We start from the raw sequence: 14,710 nt of genomic DNA, 5'->3' as shown, positions 1-14,710 counted from the left end.
ACAAGAGCATGAGCAGGGGGAGGGGCAAAGGGAAAGCAAAAAGCAGGCTCCCTGCTGAGCAGGGAGCCCAATGCTGGGCTCCATCCCAGTACCCTGGGATCATGACCTGAGCCGAAGACAGATGCTTAACTGACTGAGCCACTTAGGTGCCCCTAGAGATATGGTTCTAAATCAAGGTAAAAAACAATAATGAGTAATGAGTAAATAACAGTAATAAACTGAGGAGAAAAAAATGGTAGATTGGGCCAACTAAAATAATCTAGTGGAGTGAGAAGTCTGACCACCAGGGAATCAGGTACTTAGTGTTCTTAGAATCACTTATAGCTTAATAGGCCATATTGGGTACTTATCAGGTACCAAATGAATAGGTTATTTTTTTGTAAACTTAGGAGAAAATTTGGTAAGGCACAAAATAAGGCAATTATACCAAATCTTGGTTGAACTACCTCACAGGAAGCATCAGCATCAAGGCATCTAAAAAACTTTTTGGTTCTTTTTCAGCAAGGCAAAGTGAAACCATATAAACTTTGCATGGCATCCCAGCATGCTGGGCTTTCCCCCGCTCTTTTTCTCTGGAGTTGGTGCATTGCTGCTCAAAACTCACTTTAGTCCATGTTTTCCGGCTGACTTCTCGCTTTTCAACAATGTATCCAGTTAATGGACTTCCTCCGTCATCATCTGGTGGTTCCCAAGTCAAATGTACTGAGTCTCTGGTTATGTCACTAAATTTCAGTTCTTTGGGTGCACTTGGGCGAGCTGAGAAAATGCAGTCAGAAATCAATATAGGTAATAGCTTGAACCAATATTTGTTAATACTGTCAAATCACCTTTTATAACAAAAGTTTAGCTCCTTACCAATTACACTGACATCAATTTCCCCAGAAATTGCTTTCACACGATTTTCTAATTTCAGTGTATAAATGCCCTTGTCTGGACGTTCACTTGGAGAAATGACAAGTTCAGCATAGGCAGATAAGGTTTTCATTTTCACACGGTCCCCTGCTTCTAGTACTTTATCTCCAAAAGACCAGGTTGCACTTGGCCTTGGATAGCCTGTACTTGGAACCAGGATCGTGATAGGATTCGGGACAATAACTTCCAGACCATCTTTAAATGCACTTAGATCCATTGTTGGTTCAACTACCAAGAAGAAAAATTAATGAGTCTCCAGTACTGTATTTAAGCCGCCCCTCTCCCCAAGTAGCTATGTACTATTCCCAAATCTAAAAACAAAATATCCACTTACCAAATGCATCATCAGCAGTTAGAGGACCAAGAATTTCAGATGGATCTGAAACACCAGCTTCATTTTCTGCAGATACTCGATATAAATATTTATTTCCTTTTTGTAATCCAGTAACCTAAAGTTATGAATCAATATTTGTAAAAACACGTACATTTAAGTCCATGGTCATACACTGAATATTTTTATAGATGCAAATTCCTTACTTTGTAAGTCAGTTCAGGGACAAGTTTCTTATTGCAACGAATCCAATTATCTTTGCCTTCTTCACATCGCTCAATTATATAACCCACTATTGGGCTTCCTCCATCTTTCAGAGGAGGCTCCCATGTGAGCTGAACTGATGACTGAGTCTGATCTGAGGAATTTAGGTTCACAGGAGGACTTGGTCGCTCTGGAATGGAAGAAAGAGTTGGAGCACACCATTTAATTCAGTAATTTATTAATGTATAATTTCTACCATCACCATTAAAATATTAGGTTTTCTGAATTCACTGAATTAAGCAGGCACTGTCTGGATTTCTATGATTTTGTTCACATCTTTTTGATATTCTACCTTTTCATTAACTTTATTTTAATAGGCCTAATTTCTAGATTTCATGAAGTAATTATTTCTTTTTTTTTTTGATGGGCTTACCAATTGGATCAGCAACTTTGACAAAGGGTGTGGCTGCACTTGGTTTCCCAACTCCAATTCGGTTTTGGGCTCTGACCCGGAAACTGTACTCCTGTCCTTCCACCACATCAGTGACAGTTGCAGACAGGTCTTCAGCTCTTACTGTCATGGCAGTGTCCCATCTGATAGAAGTCTTATCTCTTAATTCAATAACGTAGTTTGTGATCTCAGCTCCTCCATCATACTCTGGTGGCTCCCATGTCAGTGAGACCCCAAATCTATTTATGTCAGTGATGGCTACATTCAAAGGAGGGCCTGGCACATCTGGATTTCATTACAGAAGAAAACATGGCTTTGGGTTAAATCAGGGATAAAAGCAAAGATAAGATCGTTTCCAATTTACTTAAAAACTTCTTACCATATTTACTCCTTGCTTCTACAGGATTGTCAGTTTCTACTGGTTCACCAGTGCCAACTCTGTTCCTTGCACTGACACGGAATAGGTACTCAACTCCGCCTTTTTGTAGTCCAGTGACAGTAAACTCACAACTGTCTGCACGATCAGTGGCCAGAACCCACGTCTTCCTTTTGATGTCACGTCTTTCAACAACATAACCTATGATTTTGCTTCCACCATCAGTTAATGGCTCTTCCCAGCCGAGGCTTACTTCACCATCAAATGTTTCTGTCACTTCTAAGTTACGTACTGGCCCTGGAACATCTGAAATTCACGTATAAAATTTTTTTAGTGTGTTACCATGCTTTTAATTGTGCTTTGCCAATTGAGTCCAAGCGATGCAAGGGCTTACCAATAACTTTTAAATTGATGAATGCTTCTGCTTTTCCATGTTTGTTCTGAAGCACAATTTTATACCTTCCTTTGTCTCCTTTCTTAGCTTCTAAAATTCTGAAAGAAGTTTGTTCAGCTGTCGTATCAACCGTTTTTGAAGATAGAGGTTCATTTTCTTTAAACCACTCAGCTTCTGCTTTAGGGTAGGCATCGTAGGGCACCACCATTGTCAGAGGCTGGCCAACATCAACCACAAGATCTTGATCAGCTGTCTTGATTTTAGGTGCAGCTAGTGAGAAAAAGAACATGTGAATGCTTTTGAGTTATGTATTATAGTCCAGCTACACCATAGCTTCTTTACTATGTATTTGTTAGCAAATATTGGTTACATAACCTTGGAAGTATAGCACAATAACTTTAGAGGAGAGAGAGCTTCTTTGCGAATTGTCAGACTTGAAAACAGGATCAAGAATGATCTAAAACCATAAAATCTCCTTTCTTTGCCAAAAATAATAGAGAACTAAATATAGTACAAAACATGTTTGTTTGTTTTTATAAAGCAAGCATGTCATACTTAGTTCAAGATAAACCAGACAAAATTTTTATGTACAAGGGAAACAATAATGGCTTTTTCAGAATGACAACCCACTAGGATGTCTTGGAAGCTAGAGTCAGGATGAGAACAGACCTAAGAGGCTCCAGAGGGGTTTGGAAAATAGAAGAGACCAGAGCTTTCTCTAGGTCTGCGTTTTGGGGATGACTTTCAGGGCAATATGTTAATTCTAGGAATTAATGAACAGCCACCATGTGCCAGCACCTGTTCAAGATTCTAGCATATAAAGAAGAATGCTATCAATGACCTCTTACTCAGGACACTTTGTGGTAAGAGACATTAGAAAAGTTACACGTGGATAGAGCCTAGCAGAAATAAAAGGCTCTCACAAGCATCAACTCATTAATTGTGAAATCTGAAACTTAACAGTTATCTGTGATATTGTGAGGATATTTGAAAATAAAAGAAAGGGATTTACCTGCCAGTTCAAGCTTAGCTCTGGCTTCTTTGTCTTTGGCAATAAATCTGTATTCACCCTGGTCACGAGGTTGAATATTACAAATCTGTAGCCTGTGTATCTTTCCTTCACTCATCATCTGGTGTTTGTCACCCTGAACAATAACCATGTTATTTCTTAGCCACTGAACTTCCACCTTATCTTTGTTGAGCTCAGCAAAAAAGACAACATCAGCACCAGGGGCCTCAAGAATATCCTGGGGAGGCCTGATGATCTCAACAGGGATTTCTGAAAAGAAATGTAAAATGAATACAAACATGTTCATATTTGGGTTAATCACCTTTAAAAACTGGTACTAATAGCAGGAAGGGAAGAATGAAGGGGGGGAGATCGGAGGGGGAGACGAACCATGAGAGACGATGGACTCTGAAAAACAAACTGAGGCTTCTAGAGGGGAGGGGGTGGGGGATGGGTTAGCCCGGTGATGGGTATTAAAGAGGGCACGCTCTGCATGGAGCACTAGGTGTTATACGCAAACAAAGAACCATGGAACACTACATAAAAAACTAATGATGTAATGTATGGTGATTAATATAATAAAAAAAGCAAAGTAAAAAAAAATAAAAACTGGTACTAATATCAAAATTGTCCTTTCACTCAGTGTGTACCTTCCACAAAAAGTCTGGCTCGAGATTTTCTGTCTTCTACTCCACAAGCATATTCACATTCATCATCCAGCCTGCAGTCTTTTATAATGAGTCTATGTGTACTTCCATCTTTCTCAAATTTGTATCTAAGAGAGGAGATCGAATTATTTGTTAGCTTGCATAATGATCACTAAATTGTCAAGCAATTAACAGGTAGTTACAGAAATAGAACTTCAGAGGCTTTCACTTACTTTTTGCCTTCTTTGATTTCTCTCCCATTTCTGTACCATTTCACATTTGCCTTCTCTCTGGAGAGCTGGCAGGAGAAGACCGCATCATCAAACTCAGTGACTGTCTGGTCTTCTAAGTGCTCTACAAATTCTGTCGGGGCTTCTATGATCAGAAGGTCGGCAACAGATATATCTTGTCCAGCGGTGACCATGTATTCACCCTCATCTGGGAAGCCACAGTCCTTAATGATTAGAGAGTGCTTATATTTATCGATTCTGTATAAAACACGGTTGTCAAAAGCCACCTCTTCACCATTTCTGGTCCATTTCAGTGTTACATTGAGGCGATTCACCTTGCACCAGAATGTGACCGTTTTCTTCTCCATTGTTTCAATATCTTTTAGAGGCTCAATAATCCTGAGGTCTTCCTCTGTTGTAAAGGAGAAGAATAATGTTGACTTGAACTATTTTCACAATAGATACTGATTTAAAAACTCTTGTTAATTCCACATAAGTGACTTACCTTCTACTATTAGATTAGCAGCACTCTTCACATTTTCACCTCTGTGATTGGTCAGAGACACACTGTAATTGGCTTGATCATCTAATCGCGCATCTCTAATTCTGAGGGTGTAGACCAGGTCTTTTTGGAGAATAATGTATTTTGAACTATCGAAGATGGCCTCTTCATTTTTGAACCATTTGGCTTTGGCACCTTCAGTATTGACTTCACAGTTGAAGACGACTTCTTGTTGTTCCTTTACACGAGTGTCCTTAAGAGGAACTATGATCCTGAGTTTTTCTGAAAGCAACCAACAATTCTTAAGAGTAAGAAGAAGGACCAAAGTAGAGACAAATGTAAGCAAACCCAAGAAGCAAAAACAAATGTACCAATTACTGTCAAGTGAGCTGCTGCTCTGGCGGCTCCAACCATGACCACGTAAGTGCCCATATCTTGTAATGTGGCGTCTTTCACAACCAGCATCCTCTTTTTGCCATCAGCAATGATGTCATATTTGTCTCCAGATTCAAGTGTGTTATCGTCCCTCTTCCACTGGACTTCAAAGCTTTCCTTTGATATAGAGCAGACAAATTCAGCCTTTTCTCCTTCAAGTATTTCAAGGTTTTGAGGCTTTGAGATAAATTCGGCAGCAAGTTCTGGAAAGGAGACGTTGCAAGGTATTAAAAGCTCAGCATTTCTACCTTAAAAGAATCAAGTATGAATTCTTAAAATATGACTTGTTGTAATTTTCATACCATGGACTTTGACTTTGCCATCAGTTCGAGAACTTGGGAGTCGGCAGTTGTAGTTGCCAGCATCCTCAAGATGAGCGTTCTGAATGATCAGGATTCTCTTTCGTCCATCAGTAAGGATTTCGTATCTTCCTGTTTCGATGATCTCCTCATCCCCTTTATACCAAACCACTTCTGCTCCAGGCTTGGAGACTTCACAAACCAGTTTTATAGTGTCTGTTTCACTAACTTCAACGTTGCCAAGATTTTTTGTAAAGACAGCTTCTTCTTCTGCAAGAAGAGCAACGAGAGCAACATTGAGTTAAACTGAAAATTATTTTTTTTTTCCCAAAACATATACTTCTGTAAAGAAAGACTGCACTCTTACCCAGTACGGTCAGCATGCCAGAAGTTCTTGCTGTCCTTACTTCACAGGAATATTCTGCTTCATCATCCAGTAGACATTTGTTGATGACAAGAATACGCACTGCTCCCTTAGATATGATGTCATATTTTTTGCCCTTTTTAATTTCGGCACCATCTTTAAACCACTGAACCTATATTTGAGATACATAGATACTTTTATCAGTTTTCTTATCGTTCCTTCACATATGTGTCCTTAAGAGGAATTAGGATTCTGAGGTTTTTTTGAAAACAGCCAATAGGACTATGGTGTGAAGAAGAACCAAAGTGGTAAATACAAATATAACCTAAACCCAAAAGGGCAAGAACAAACTTCTTCAGTTATTGTTAAGTGAGCTGCTGTTATTAAAGATAATGGGATCATATAAGTTTTTTTTTTCAGGGCTTTAGATATCATGCAGACTAAGTCCTTTTTTTCCGGATGTGTAAATGGAGACTCAAAGTTGACTTGCCAATGGTAGTTAATGAGACATATGGAATTGCAGATATTTGTTCTTAGCCTAAGAACATAGCAATTTCATATGGCCCAAACCAATAATATCTGAATCTCCTGATTGTGAGTCCATGTTTTTCAAGTAATAGTTAATGAATACTACAAAGAAAACAGTGAATCAAGTATGTATTTCACACCAAAGTAATAATCTTTAATCCAAAGGCAAAGTGATACTCAGGTTTGATTCACTTTCTTTTTTTTTTTCCATTTTGTCTAGGCCAAAAGTAAACAAAGGTATCTGACAACACAAGAGAGCAATCATACGTTCACAGACCTTAGCATTTTCTCGGGAAATTTCACACTCAAACCGAGCCATTTCTTTTTCTTTAACTTGAAGATCGGTGAGTGGTCTTAAGAATTCCACATGAGGAGCTGTAAGAGAAGGTCATCAGAATTCAAAATGAGGTTTCTAGCAATTTACTCTGACATTACTGTGGTATTTATTTAAAAAAGTCTTTTGCAGGGCCTTTCCATCTTAATAGACTACAACAGACTTTGAAAGCACTTGGAGCTGCCGTTCATGTATACTTCCCCCCCCCCCTTTTTTTTTTACGTATCTCTGTAGGTTTCATAAAACTATGTGGCATACTATATGTCCAACTGATTATATATCTATATCTACAACCTATCAATCACCAACGAGGTTCTCCTGAATAATGGCAGAAAGAAAAATTCTCATTGATACTGCTCCAGAGTTGAAAGCTGATATTGTCAAAGGAAACACCAGTAGCAAAGAAACATTATTTTATTTAAAGCAGGCTAATTAATCTTTGAGAAATTAGCAGAATTCAATAATAATGCAGCTTGAAGTGCTATAACCAGTCTTTTCTATGGCTAAGAGGCATGAGTCTGCAATTGAAATCACATACTTAGCTTTTTTTCTTTTTTTTTTTTTATGCTTCAAAGATGTCACACATAAGTCAGGCATCTATTAGTGCAACAAAGCAATGTGTTTTGTATGGGTGGGTGATTTTTTTTTTAACATATCTTATTTCATTTGTTTCCAGAATTAAGTCAGCAGATGGTAGGATTAGAGAGCTGCCCCCCTGCCCCTCCTTCTTTTAGGGCTCCTTGTGAGTCCTTCCTAGGATGATCGTTCTTGATCAGTGAAATTCTGGGACACAAATGCTGGCCAGTAGGCTTGAAGATATGCTTATGGTGGCTGAGGCTTCTTGGCATGGTAACAAAGTAGATGACAAAGGGATGAAGGAGACCCAAGAAGCTACTCTCTGATTAGCTAAAAGCAGAGCGACCACAAAGAGGAAAGAATAAAACAGTACAAGATGCATGGAAGCACAATCAAAGCCACTATTTTGTAGCTGTTGACAGATGAGAAGCAACTAAACCAAACAGCAGCTATCGCACAAAAATACAGACTGAAAAATGTTATCACTGGACAAACGAATGAAGAAATGAGCTAGCATGTGACATTTAGAAACAAGATGTATCTTTCACCAAAGGAAGAAGTAATGCTAAAAACCGTTAGTGTTCTCTTCATTCACAGGACTTCAAGAATCCAGTCTTCGCTCCATCTTATCATCCTTCCTTATTTTCAGAGAGCATTATGTAGGTGGGCTTTATCATATTACAGCGGACTTTAGCGTGAACCTATTCAAACTGCAATTTCATGCTCATTTTCTAGTTGTTCCTGACACCTGAGAATTCATTTCTTTCCAAGCGGAAATTGCTTTCCTTTCTTTTCTTTTTTTTTTCTTTTTTAAAATCATGACTCCTTTCTTGTCTCTTTCATTCAATTTGTCCTTATCTGTCTCAGGATATTCCTATAGTAGGTTTAGCCCCATTGACAAAGCGTACCTCTGCTCACTAGGCAGAAGCACAGTGAAAGTGATCAATGTGTCCTTATCAGATCAGATGTAGTAGAATAGCTTGTCTTTCCTTTTCTTTCTTTTTTTTTTTTAAAACACATAAAGGATCAGGTTATGTCAGTATTGATACTATAAGTTGCCAAGAAAACAGTTAGGCCAAGAAGGGCATGCAAGAGGTGGCAGGGTTTTTTTGTTGTTGTTGCTGTTATCAGAGTTGCAAATGAAAAGTCCTGTGTAAGAATACTTACGCACGACGTTCAGGTTACAGGAAGTCTTAAAATCCTTAGCATCACAAGTGTATGTTTTAATATCCTCTGGGGTACAGCTGTGTATAATAAGTTTTCTGACCCTGCCATCAGCCACAATTTCATACTTCTTGCTTTTGAGAATTTCTGTCCCGTTTTTGAACCATTTCACCTTAGCATTTTCTCTGGATACTTCACACTCGAGGACTGCGGTGGCTTCTTCTTCGACCGTCTGGTCCTCAAGAGGCTTAGTGAACTCAACGGGGGGTTCTGAAAGAATCACACTAATTAGCCAAGGTAGTTTTCCTTTCCTTCTCCAAGACTTTGAGCACCTCCTCAACTTTCTTCTGATATTGCCAGGGCTTTTTCTGTTTTTAAATTGCATTTGTTAGTTTTGATTCCACTTGGATGCTTTCCTCTAATAATGATGTTTCATCATTATTTGTACATACAGAGGAAAGGTGTTGTTTTAAACAATATGAAACATCGAGGACACAGTAGCCGGGTCTTGGTTAATAAAATGATAGATACCCAGTTTGATAATAATTCTTCCTCTAGCCGTTTATTGAAAGCAACATAAACAGGGGGACAGAAAGAGGAAGTAAAACATATTCTAGTCCATTTTGACTCTTTTTTTTTTAAAGTAGTTTTTTAACTATTTTGTTAGGCCAAAAAGTAAAATTTGGATATTTGGTGGATTTTAATGATCTGTGGTACTCAGCATAATTGAGAATTGACGTTATTTATGAACCTCTGCATTACACATGTTTTTAAAAGTAAGCCTTATAATTACCTTTCACAAAGAGGTTGGCATGAGTTTTGAAATCTTTTGCTCTTAGTTGGACTTCTCCAGCGTCTTCTAACTTTACGTCCCTCAGAGTAAGTGTATGAACTTTTCCTTCTGAACGTGGGACCACCTAGTTTTTTTGGAAAAAAAAAAAAGTACGGTTTAAGACTATATGAAACAGCAATTCAATACATACATAGGTACATTTAATTAACTCAGGTAAAGAATTTGAAATAGTGCTTTCTAAGTTGTTTTATAATCATATATAGAGCACATATGCCTTTGAAAATGATTTTAACCAGTAGTTTGGAATCTTTTAAGAAAGTTTTAGGCTTTCCTAGTTACCCTTACATAATTATGAGGTGGCCTTTTATGTTGAAATGCCTAGCCAAATTTCTGTTTATACTTCTGCATATATATTTATATAGATAAGTATTTTCTTCCATTCTGCCACTGAATTTATATATATGATAGAACTTAGAAAAGCTAAATCATGAAAGGAAGGAAAGAATTACTGCATATAGTAAGCTGCAATAGCATGATCTTAGAATATCAAGACAAATGCTGCCATCACTGTTAATATTTGGGTGAGAAATTCTTGTTGTAAATGCAACCTTAGGTGGTTTGAAGAGGCAGTCTGTAGAAAAATGAATTGTCCGAAAGAATACACCACCTTGATATGGGCTGTCATTAGGTCCCATAATTGTGGCTTGCACAATTACAAATCAGGCTACAGACAGGGCCATCTTCACAGTAATGACGCTAAGACAAGGGCATGGCTATTAATATAACGACCTTAATAATTGAGAAAGGTCAAAAACACAATAAGGGAGTACAAACAGGGGAAGGTAATTAAGATATGTCCTGCATCATAGCTACTTAATCAACCTGGTGCTTGAATGGGAAAAAAAATTTGTTTTTGTAATGATGTTTCAAAATAAATTTTGGACTGTGAGTTAGGGCTATTCTTTTAAAGTATTTCAGATTCCAACCCATCTACAGATATAGCTTATCAGTTTACACATTGTTTTATCATTTAAATTCCTCTGAGGCTGCTCTAGAATATTCTATTACCAAGAATTTGCCTCGGAACACAATGGTTCTCAGTAAATAGCTCATATACAATGTACCTTGATTATGTAAGGAAAAACTAAGCTGAATTTTGTGGTGGTTTATGTTTATAAGGATAATGTTAAGAAACTATCCTTTTAAAATATTTTAAAATAAAATACATATTGTTGTAATGGGCATGACTGTGACCAAGCTGTTAAAGTTTAAATTCATAATTATTAAAGGCCAATTAGGACTTAGCAGTGCTTTCTCAGACTGATGGCCGAAGGGGGGAGAAAAACCTCATTTTCTCTAAAATTTTCTTTTTTGATTTCCTATTCCCATCACCTGTATTTGTTTGATTGGTGTAGTTTTGGAGGCTAAACATTTTGCAAACTGAAGTTGAAAGGCCTGAATTAAATTGATATTAGCAAGTTTGTTATGATAGATTTAAACAAAACCTGCAAAATGTAATAAATCACTTTATTACATCACAGTTATATTTAAGTTTTTTTTAAAAAAGATTTTATTTATTTGAGAGAGAGAACACGGTGGGGGGGGTGCAAAAGGAGAGGGCGAAACAGACTCCCCACTAAGCAGGGAGCCTGATCCCAGGACCCTGAGATCATGACCTGAGCTGAAGGCAGATGCTTAACTGACTGAGCTACTCAGGCGCCCCTCTTTCAGTTCTTTAAAAAAAAAGAAAAGAAAAAAAAGAGACATAAATAATACAAGAGCAAGTTTATAAACAGCTGAAGTATTTTGGATGGCTAAAGAATTAAAATTCTTATGGCAAGAGAGACACAAGGAGGCCCCAGAGCATTGTAGTAAAGTGATCTTTTTTATTCCCAGAAAGAAGTTTAGTGACTATATATATATATATTTTAAATAAAAGAAATATGGATAAGTTTTTTAGGAATCTACATTTCAAATTAAAATAGTAGAGTTTTTTACATTAGAACTAATGAGACTGATCTTTTAATAAAAAAAGCTCTTAATTTGACCAAAAGATACTCAGTAGCAAAAGAATAATATTGTCCTTAAGCAGTGTTCCTCTATTGAAGTCTTGAGTTTACAAATGTCCAAAGGATCTTGAAAAGTCAACCAGTTCTGGTGATTAACATAACAATAAAAAAATTAAAAAAAAAAGTCAACCAGTTCTCTGCATTTGGACATGAAAGCAATGAAACTACACTTCACAGGACAAATTTACATTTCCAAAAAAAAAAAAAAAAGCAAACTTGAAGGTGGAGATGCCTCTATTGCCTAGTTCAGTATTTAGAAGACTTCACTGCAGGGAAAGTGTCCTCACATGTAACTTAATTCTCATGCTGCCATTTGAAAGCACAGCGGCTTTTTCTGTCCTTAGTAAAAAAGGAGACCAACTGGCCATTACTGTCTTGTAGCAGGTGGACTTTGTTACTGAATTCCCCTTTAATCGCTCTGGTAGAATACTCGTTTTTCTTGTTTTACTACAGTTGTTCAAAGGCATTTGCCTTCTTATTAATTACTTCACTCAACTTTGTGGCTCTTTGTTACCTGAATCCCTTTTAAATTATATTCCTTCACCTCTTTTTTTTTTATAAAGATTTATTTATTTATTTATTTGAGAGAGAGAGAATGAGAGAGAGCACGAGAGGGAAGGGGGTCAGAGGGAGAAGCACACTCCCTGCTGAGCAGGGAGCCCCATGCGGGACTCGATCCCAGGACTCCAGGATCATGACCTGAGCTGAAGGCAGTCGCTTAACCAACTGAGCCACCCAGGTGCCCTATTCCTTCACCTCTTAAAAGTTTGATTTGTATTGAAGCCTTGATGCCATCTTTGATATTATTTTTTAAATATTGAAAAAAGAATGTCCTAGAATAATATACTGCCCTGTGCTTTATTTCCAACCTATACTGGACATTCTCTGTACGTTTTATTCCAAGAATTCAAAATTAATGGAGAATTATCAAGAGAATTTAAACAGACAGACTGTTGTACAGGGGGGCAGAACAGATAGCTCAATTTAGGGAAATTATATTTTGGGTCTATCTAGTTTTTACTTATGGCTAAAATTTTGGGCATAGATGAGCTAACACTGAGAGCTGGTTATTTCCTCAAACTTAATGTGTATTTGCTCACACATGTGGATAACCTCAGAGCCCTCCTTCTTGTCACAACTGTCAGCTGCACTGTAAATAGTCCACTTGGCATTCCAGAATTTGCACAGCTCAAAGCACTTGAGGGTTAAAAATAGCTTTGGAGAAATGCTTGAAGAGCAAATTTGCCCAGAAGTTATCTCAACTACTTGATCAACTGCCTGAAATGGAATTTCCATCTTCTCTTCTTAATCCCCTTATATGCAGAACACTAGAGAGCATGGAGAGAATTAGTCACAAAACTTAATGTGGGCTGTTGTTACAAGGCATCTGGTCAGAAGGCCTTTTTGATACCTCCTGTCTTCCAGTTAATCAAACCAACTATCACTGATAGCTAATGAGTGTTTGTCTTTTCCTCAAAAAACAGAAAACCTTATTGTACCTAAAATTTTTATTTCCATTTCAATAAAAATACCATCAGATTAAATCTAACAAAGATGTGATGAATCTGCTTTATAATTTCAACAGAAATCAGGCTAGAGTAGGGAAGGGGAAGGGAAAAGATGAGGAAGGGACATTAGAAAGAGCAAAGAACAAAGAACATACAGGTGAAGATGGAGAGCATGAGAGAAAAAGGAAGTGCAGGACATGGCAACCACACGCCTGCTTTTTACCTTATCGCTAGGCTCAAGTTTCTTCCCTTTGAGATACCATTCCACCGGGATATCCTCATAAGAGAGCTCACAGTCAAAGGTGGCTGTCTCCCCTGCAGTCACCGTGACATCCTTCAGCGGCCTCAGAAGACCAATTACTCGTGCTTTACGAGAAGAAGGAAACAGCTTGGGATCACTCATTTTGGAATTCCAAACGAATAAATACACTTAATTATTAATCTTCGTGGTTGCTCTCTTCAAGAGGAAAAGAGCTGCAGGACTGGCCACCGTTTTAACTCTCAGGTGAACGTGGCCTGGCCCCTCGGTGCTGAGAAGGGGAGAGCTGGCAGCCAGAGGGTGGGTATTTGTAGGGGCCCTTTTGTGGTGATACACGAGGTCAGCAAGAAATCTGCACTGCATCTGTCTCTCTGCCAGGCATCAAGCTCCTCTTGCTACATGTGGTATGTGACTTCCAAAATAACTAAGACTGTGATTGGGAGAGGACAGGGGCCCTGCGATCACATAGCCTGTCCATATCCATCAAACACTTTGCACCTTCCAAAAATGTTAGCCCACGCATCCCGTCTCCCTTTTTGAGTCTGACATGCTCATACAGCCGAGTTTTCCTGTAGTGTTACAGTTGTACAGCTGTCAAGGGATGTGGTCTTTCAGAGTGCTGAGTTAGATCCTCATTGCATGCATTACTACTTTGAATGGAAGGAGTACACAGCAGGAGAATATGACTTGCTTAATTTTCTTTTGTTCTAAGGGCAAGCAAGGTCAGAGAAATTTCCAAAACCTTGGAATTTGAACCTTGTGTATAGATGTCAAAGAAGTAAATACAAGAAAGCCAGTTTCTGGACTTCAGTAATGTTTTCTAACTAATTAAATAATTCCAGTTAATGTTACATTCATTATCTGCAAAAGCACATCCTTTCCTTTCACCAGAAACACATCCGACTTACGTTTCACTCGGAGGTGGGCACTAGATTTCACGTTGGCAGCTTGGAAATCCACCCCGCCCGTCTGGTCCAGGCGGCAGTTGTGCAAAATCAGGAAGTGCATTTTGCCTTCTTCCTTGATCTCACAATCCTGTGCCAAGAGAGAAAAAAGGTTTCAATCTTTTTTCTGAGGCCATCCTAGCTTAATGAAAGGAACGTTACAAATAACTAGTGAGGAGATTTGATGTAATTTTGAGCTCTTTTTCGTGAAATAAAGTTTGCAGGTACTATCAGAAAGCATGATGTATTCTACCTGTATAATTTGGAACCAACTAGCAGCATCGCAGGATATCTACAACCTTATACCACTACCCTGGATCAAAAAGAAGGCAAGTGTGCCTGTCTGTGTGCATTTGTAGATCCTAGTATCTCTCTTTGGCT

At 38.2% G+C, this 14,710-nt stretch overlaps 1 protein-coding gene across 1 annotated transcript in view; it reads right to left on the bottom strand.

The window, feature by feature from the left end:
• The window catches only part of TTN (titin), a 268,068-nt gene that overhangs the window by 87,368 nt on the left and 165,990 nt on the right, over positions 1-14,710 (bottom strand). The window contains 19 exon segments of the mRNA XM_028121746.2: positions 605-756; positions 856-1,140; positions 1,247-1,361; positions 1,450-1,637; positions 1,881-2,183; positions 2,278-2,580; positions 2,669-2,938; positions 3,681-3,947; positions 4,328-4,452; positions 4,558-4,966; positions 5,060-5,338; positions 5,428-5,694; positions 5,794-6,060; positions 6,158-6,326; positions 6,960-7,057; positions 8,760-9,026; positions 9,550-9,673; positions 13,350-13,492; positions 14,294-14,420. Coding sequence (XP_027977547.2) covers positions 605-756; positions 856-1,140; positions 1,247-1,361; positions 1,450-1,637; positions 1,881-2,183; positions 2,278-2,580; positions 2,669-2,938; positions 3,681-3,947; positions 4,328-4,452; positions 4,558-4,966; positions 5,060-5,338; positions 5,428-5,694; positions 5,794-6,060; positions 6,158-6,326; positions 6,960-7,057; positions 8,760-9,026; positions 9,550-9,673; positions 13,350-13,492; positions 14,294-14,420 — 4,158 coding nt within the window.

The sequence above is a fragment of the Eumetopias jubatus genome, unplaced genomic scaffold (assembly GCF_037043125.1).
Source record: "Eumetopias jubatus isolate StellerSeaLion01/CBP00866 unplaced genomic scaffold, mEumJub1_p1.0 scaffold_3, whole genome shotgun sequence".
Lineage (NCBI taxonomy): Eukaryota > Metazoa > Chordata > Mammalia > Carnivora > Otariidae > Eumetopias > Eumetopias jubatus.
Note: the sequence above shows the minus strand (reverse complement) of the source record. Positions and strands in the feature narration are given on the sequence as shown.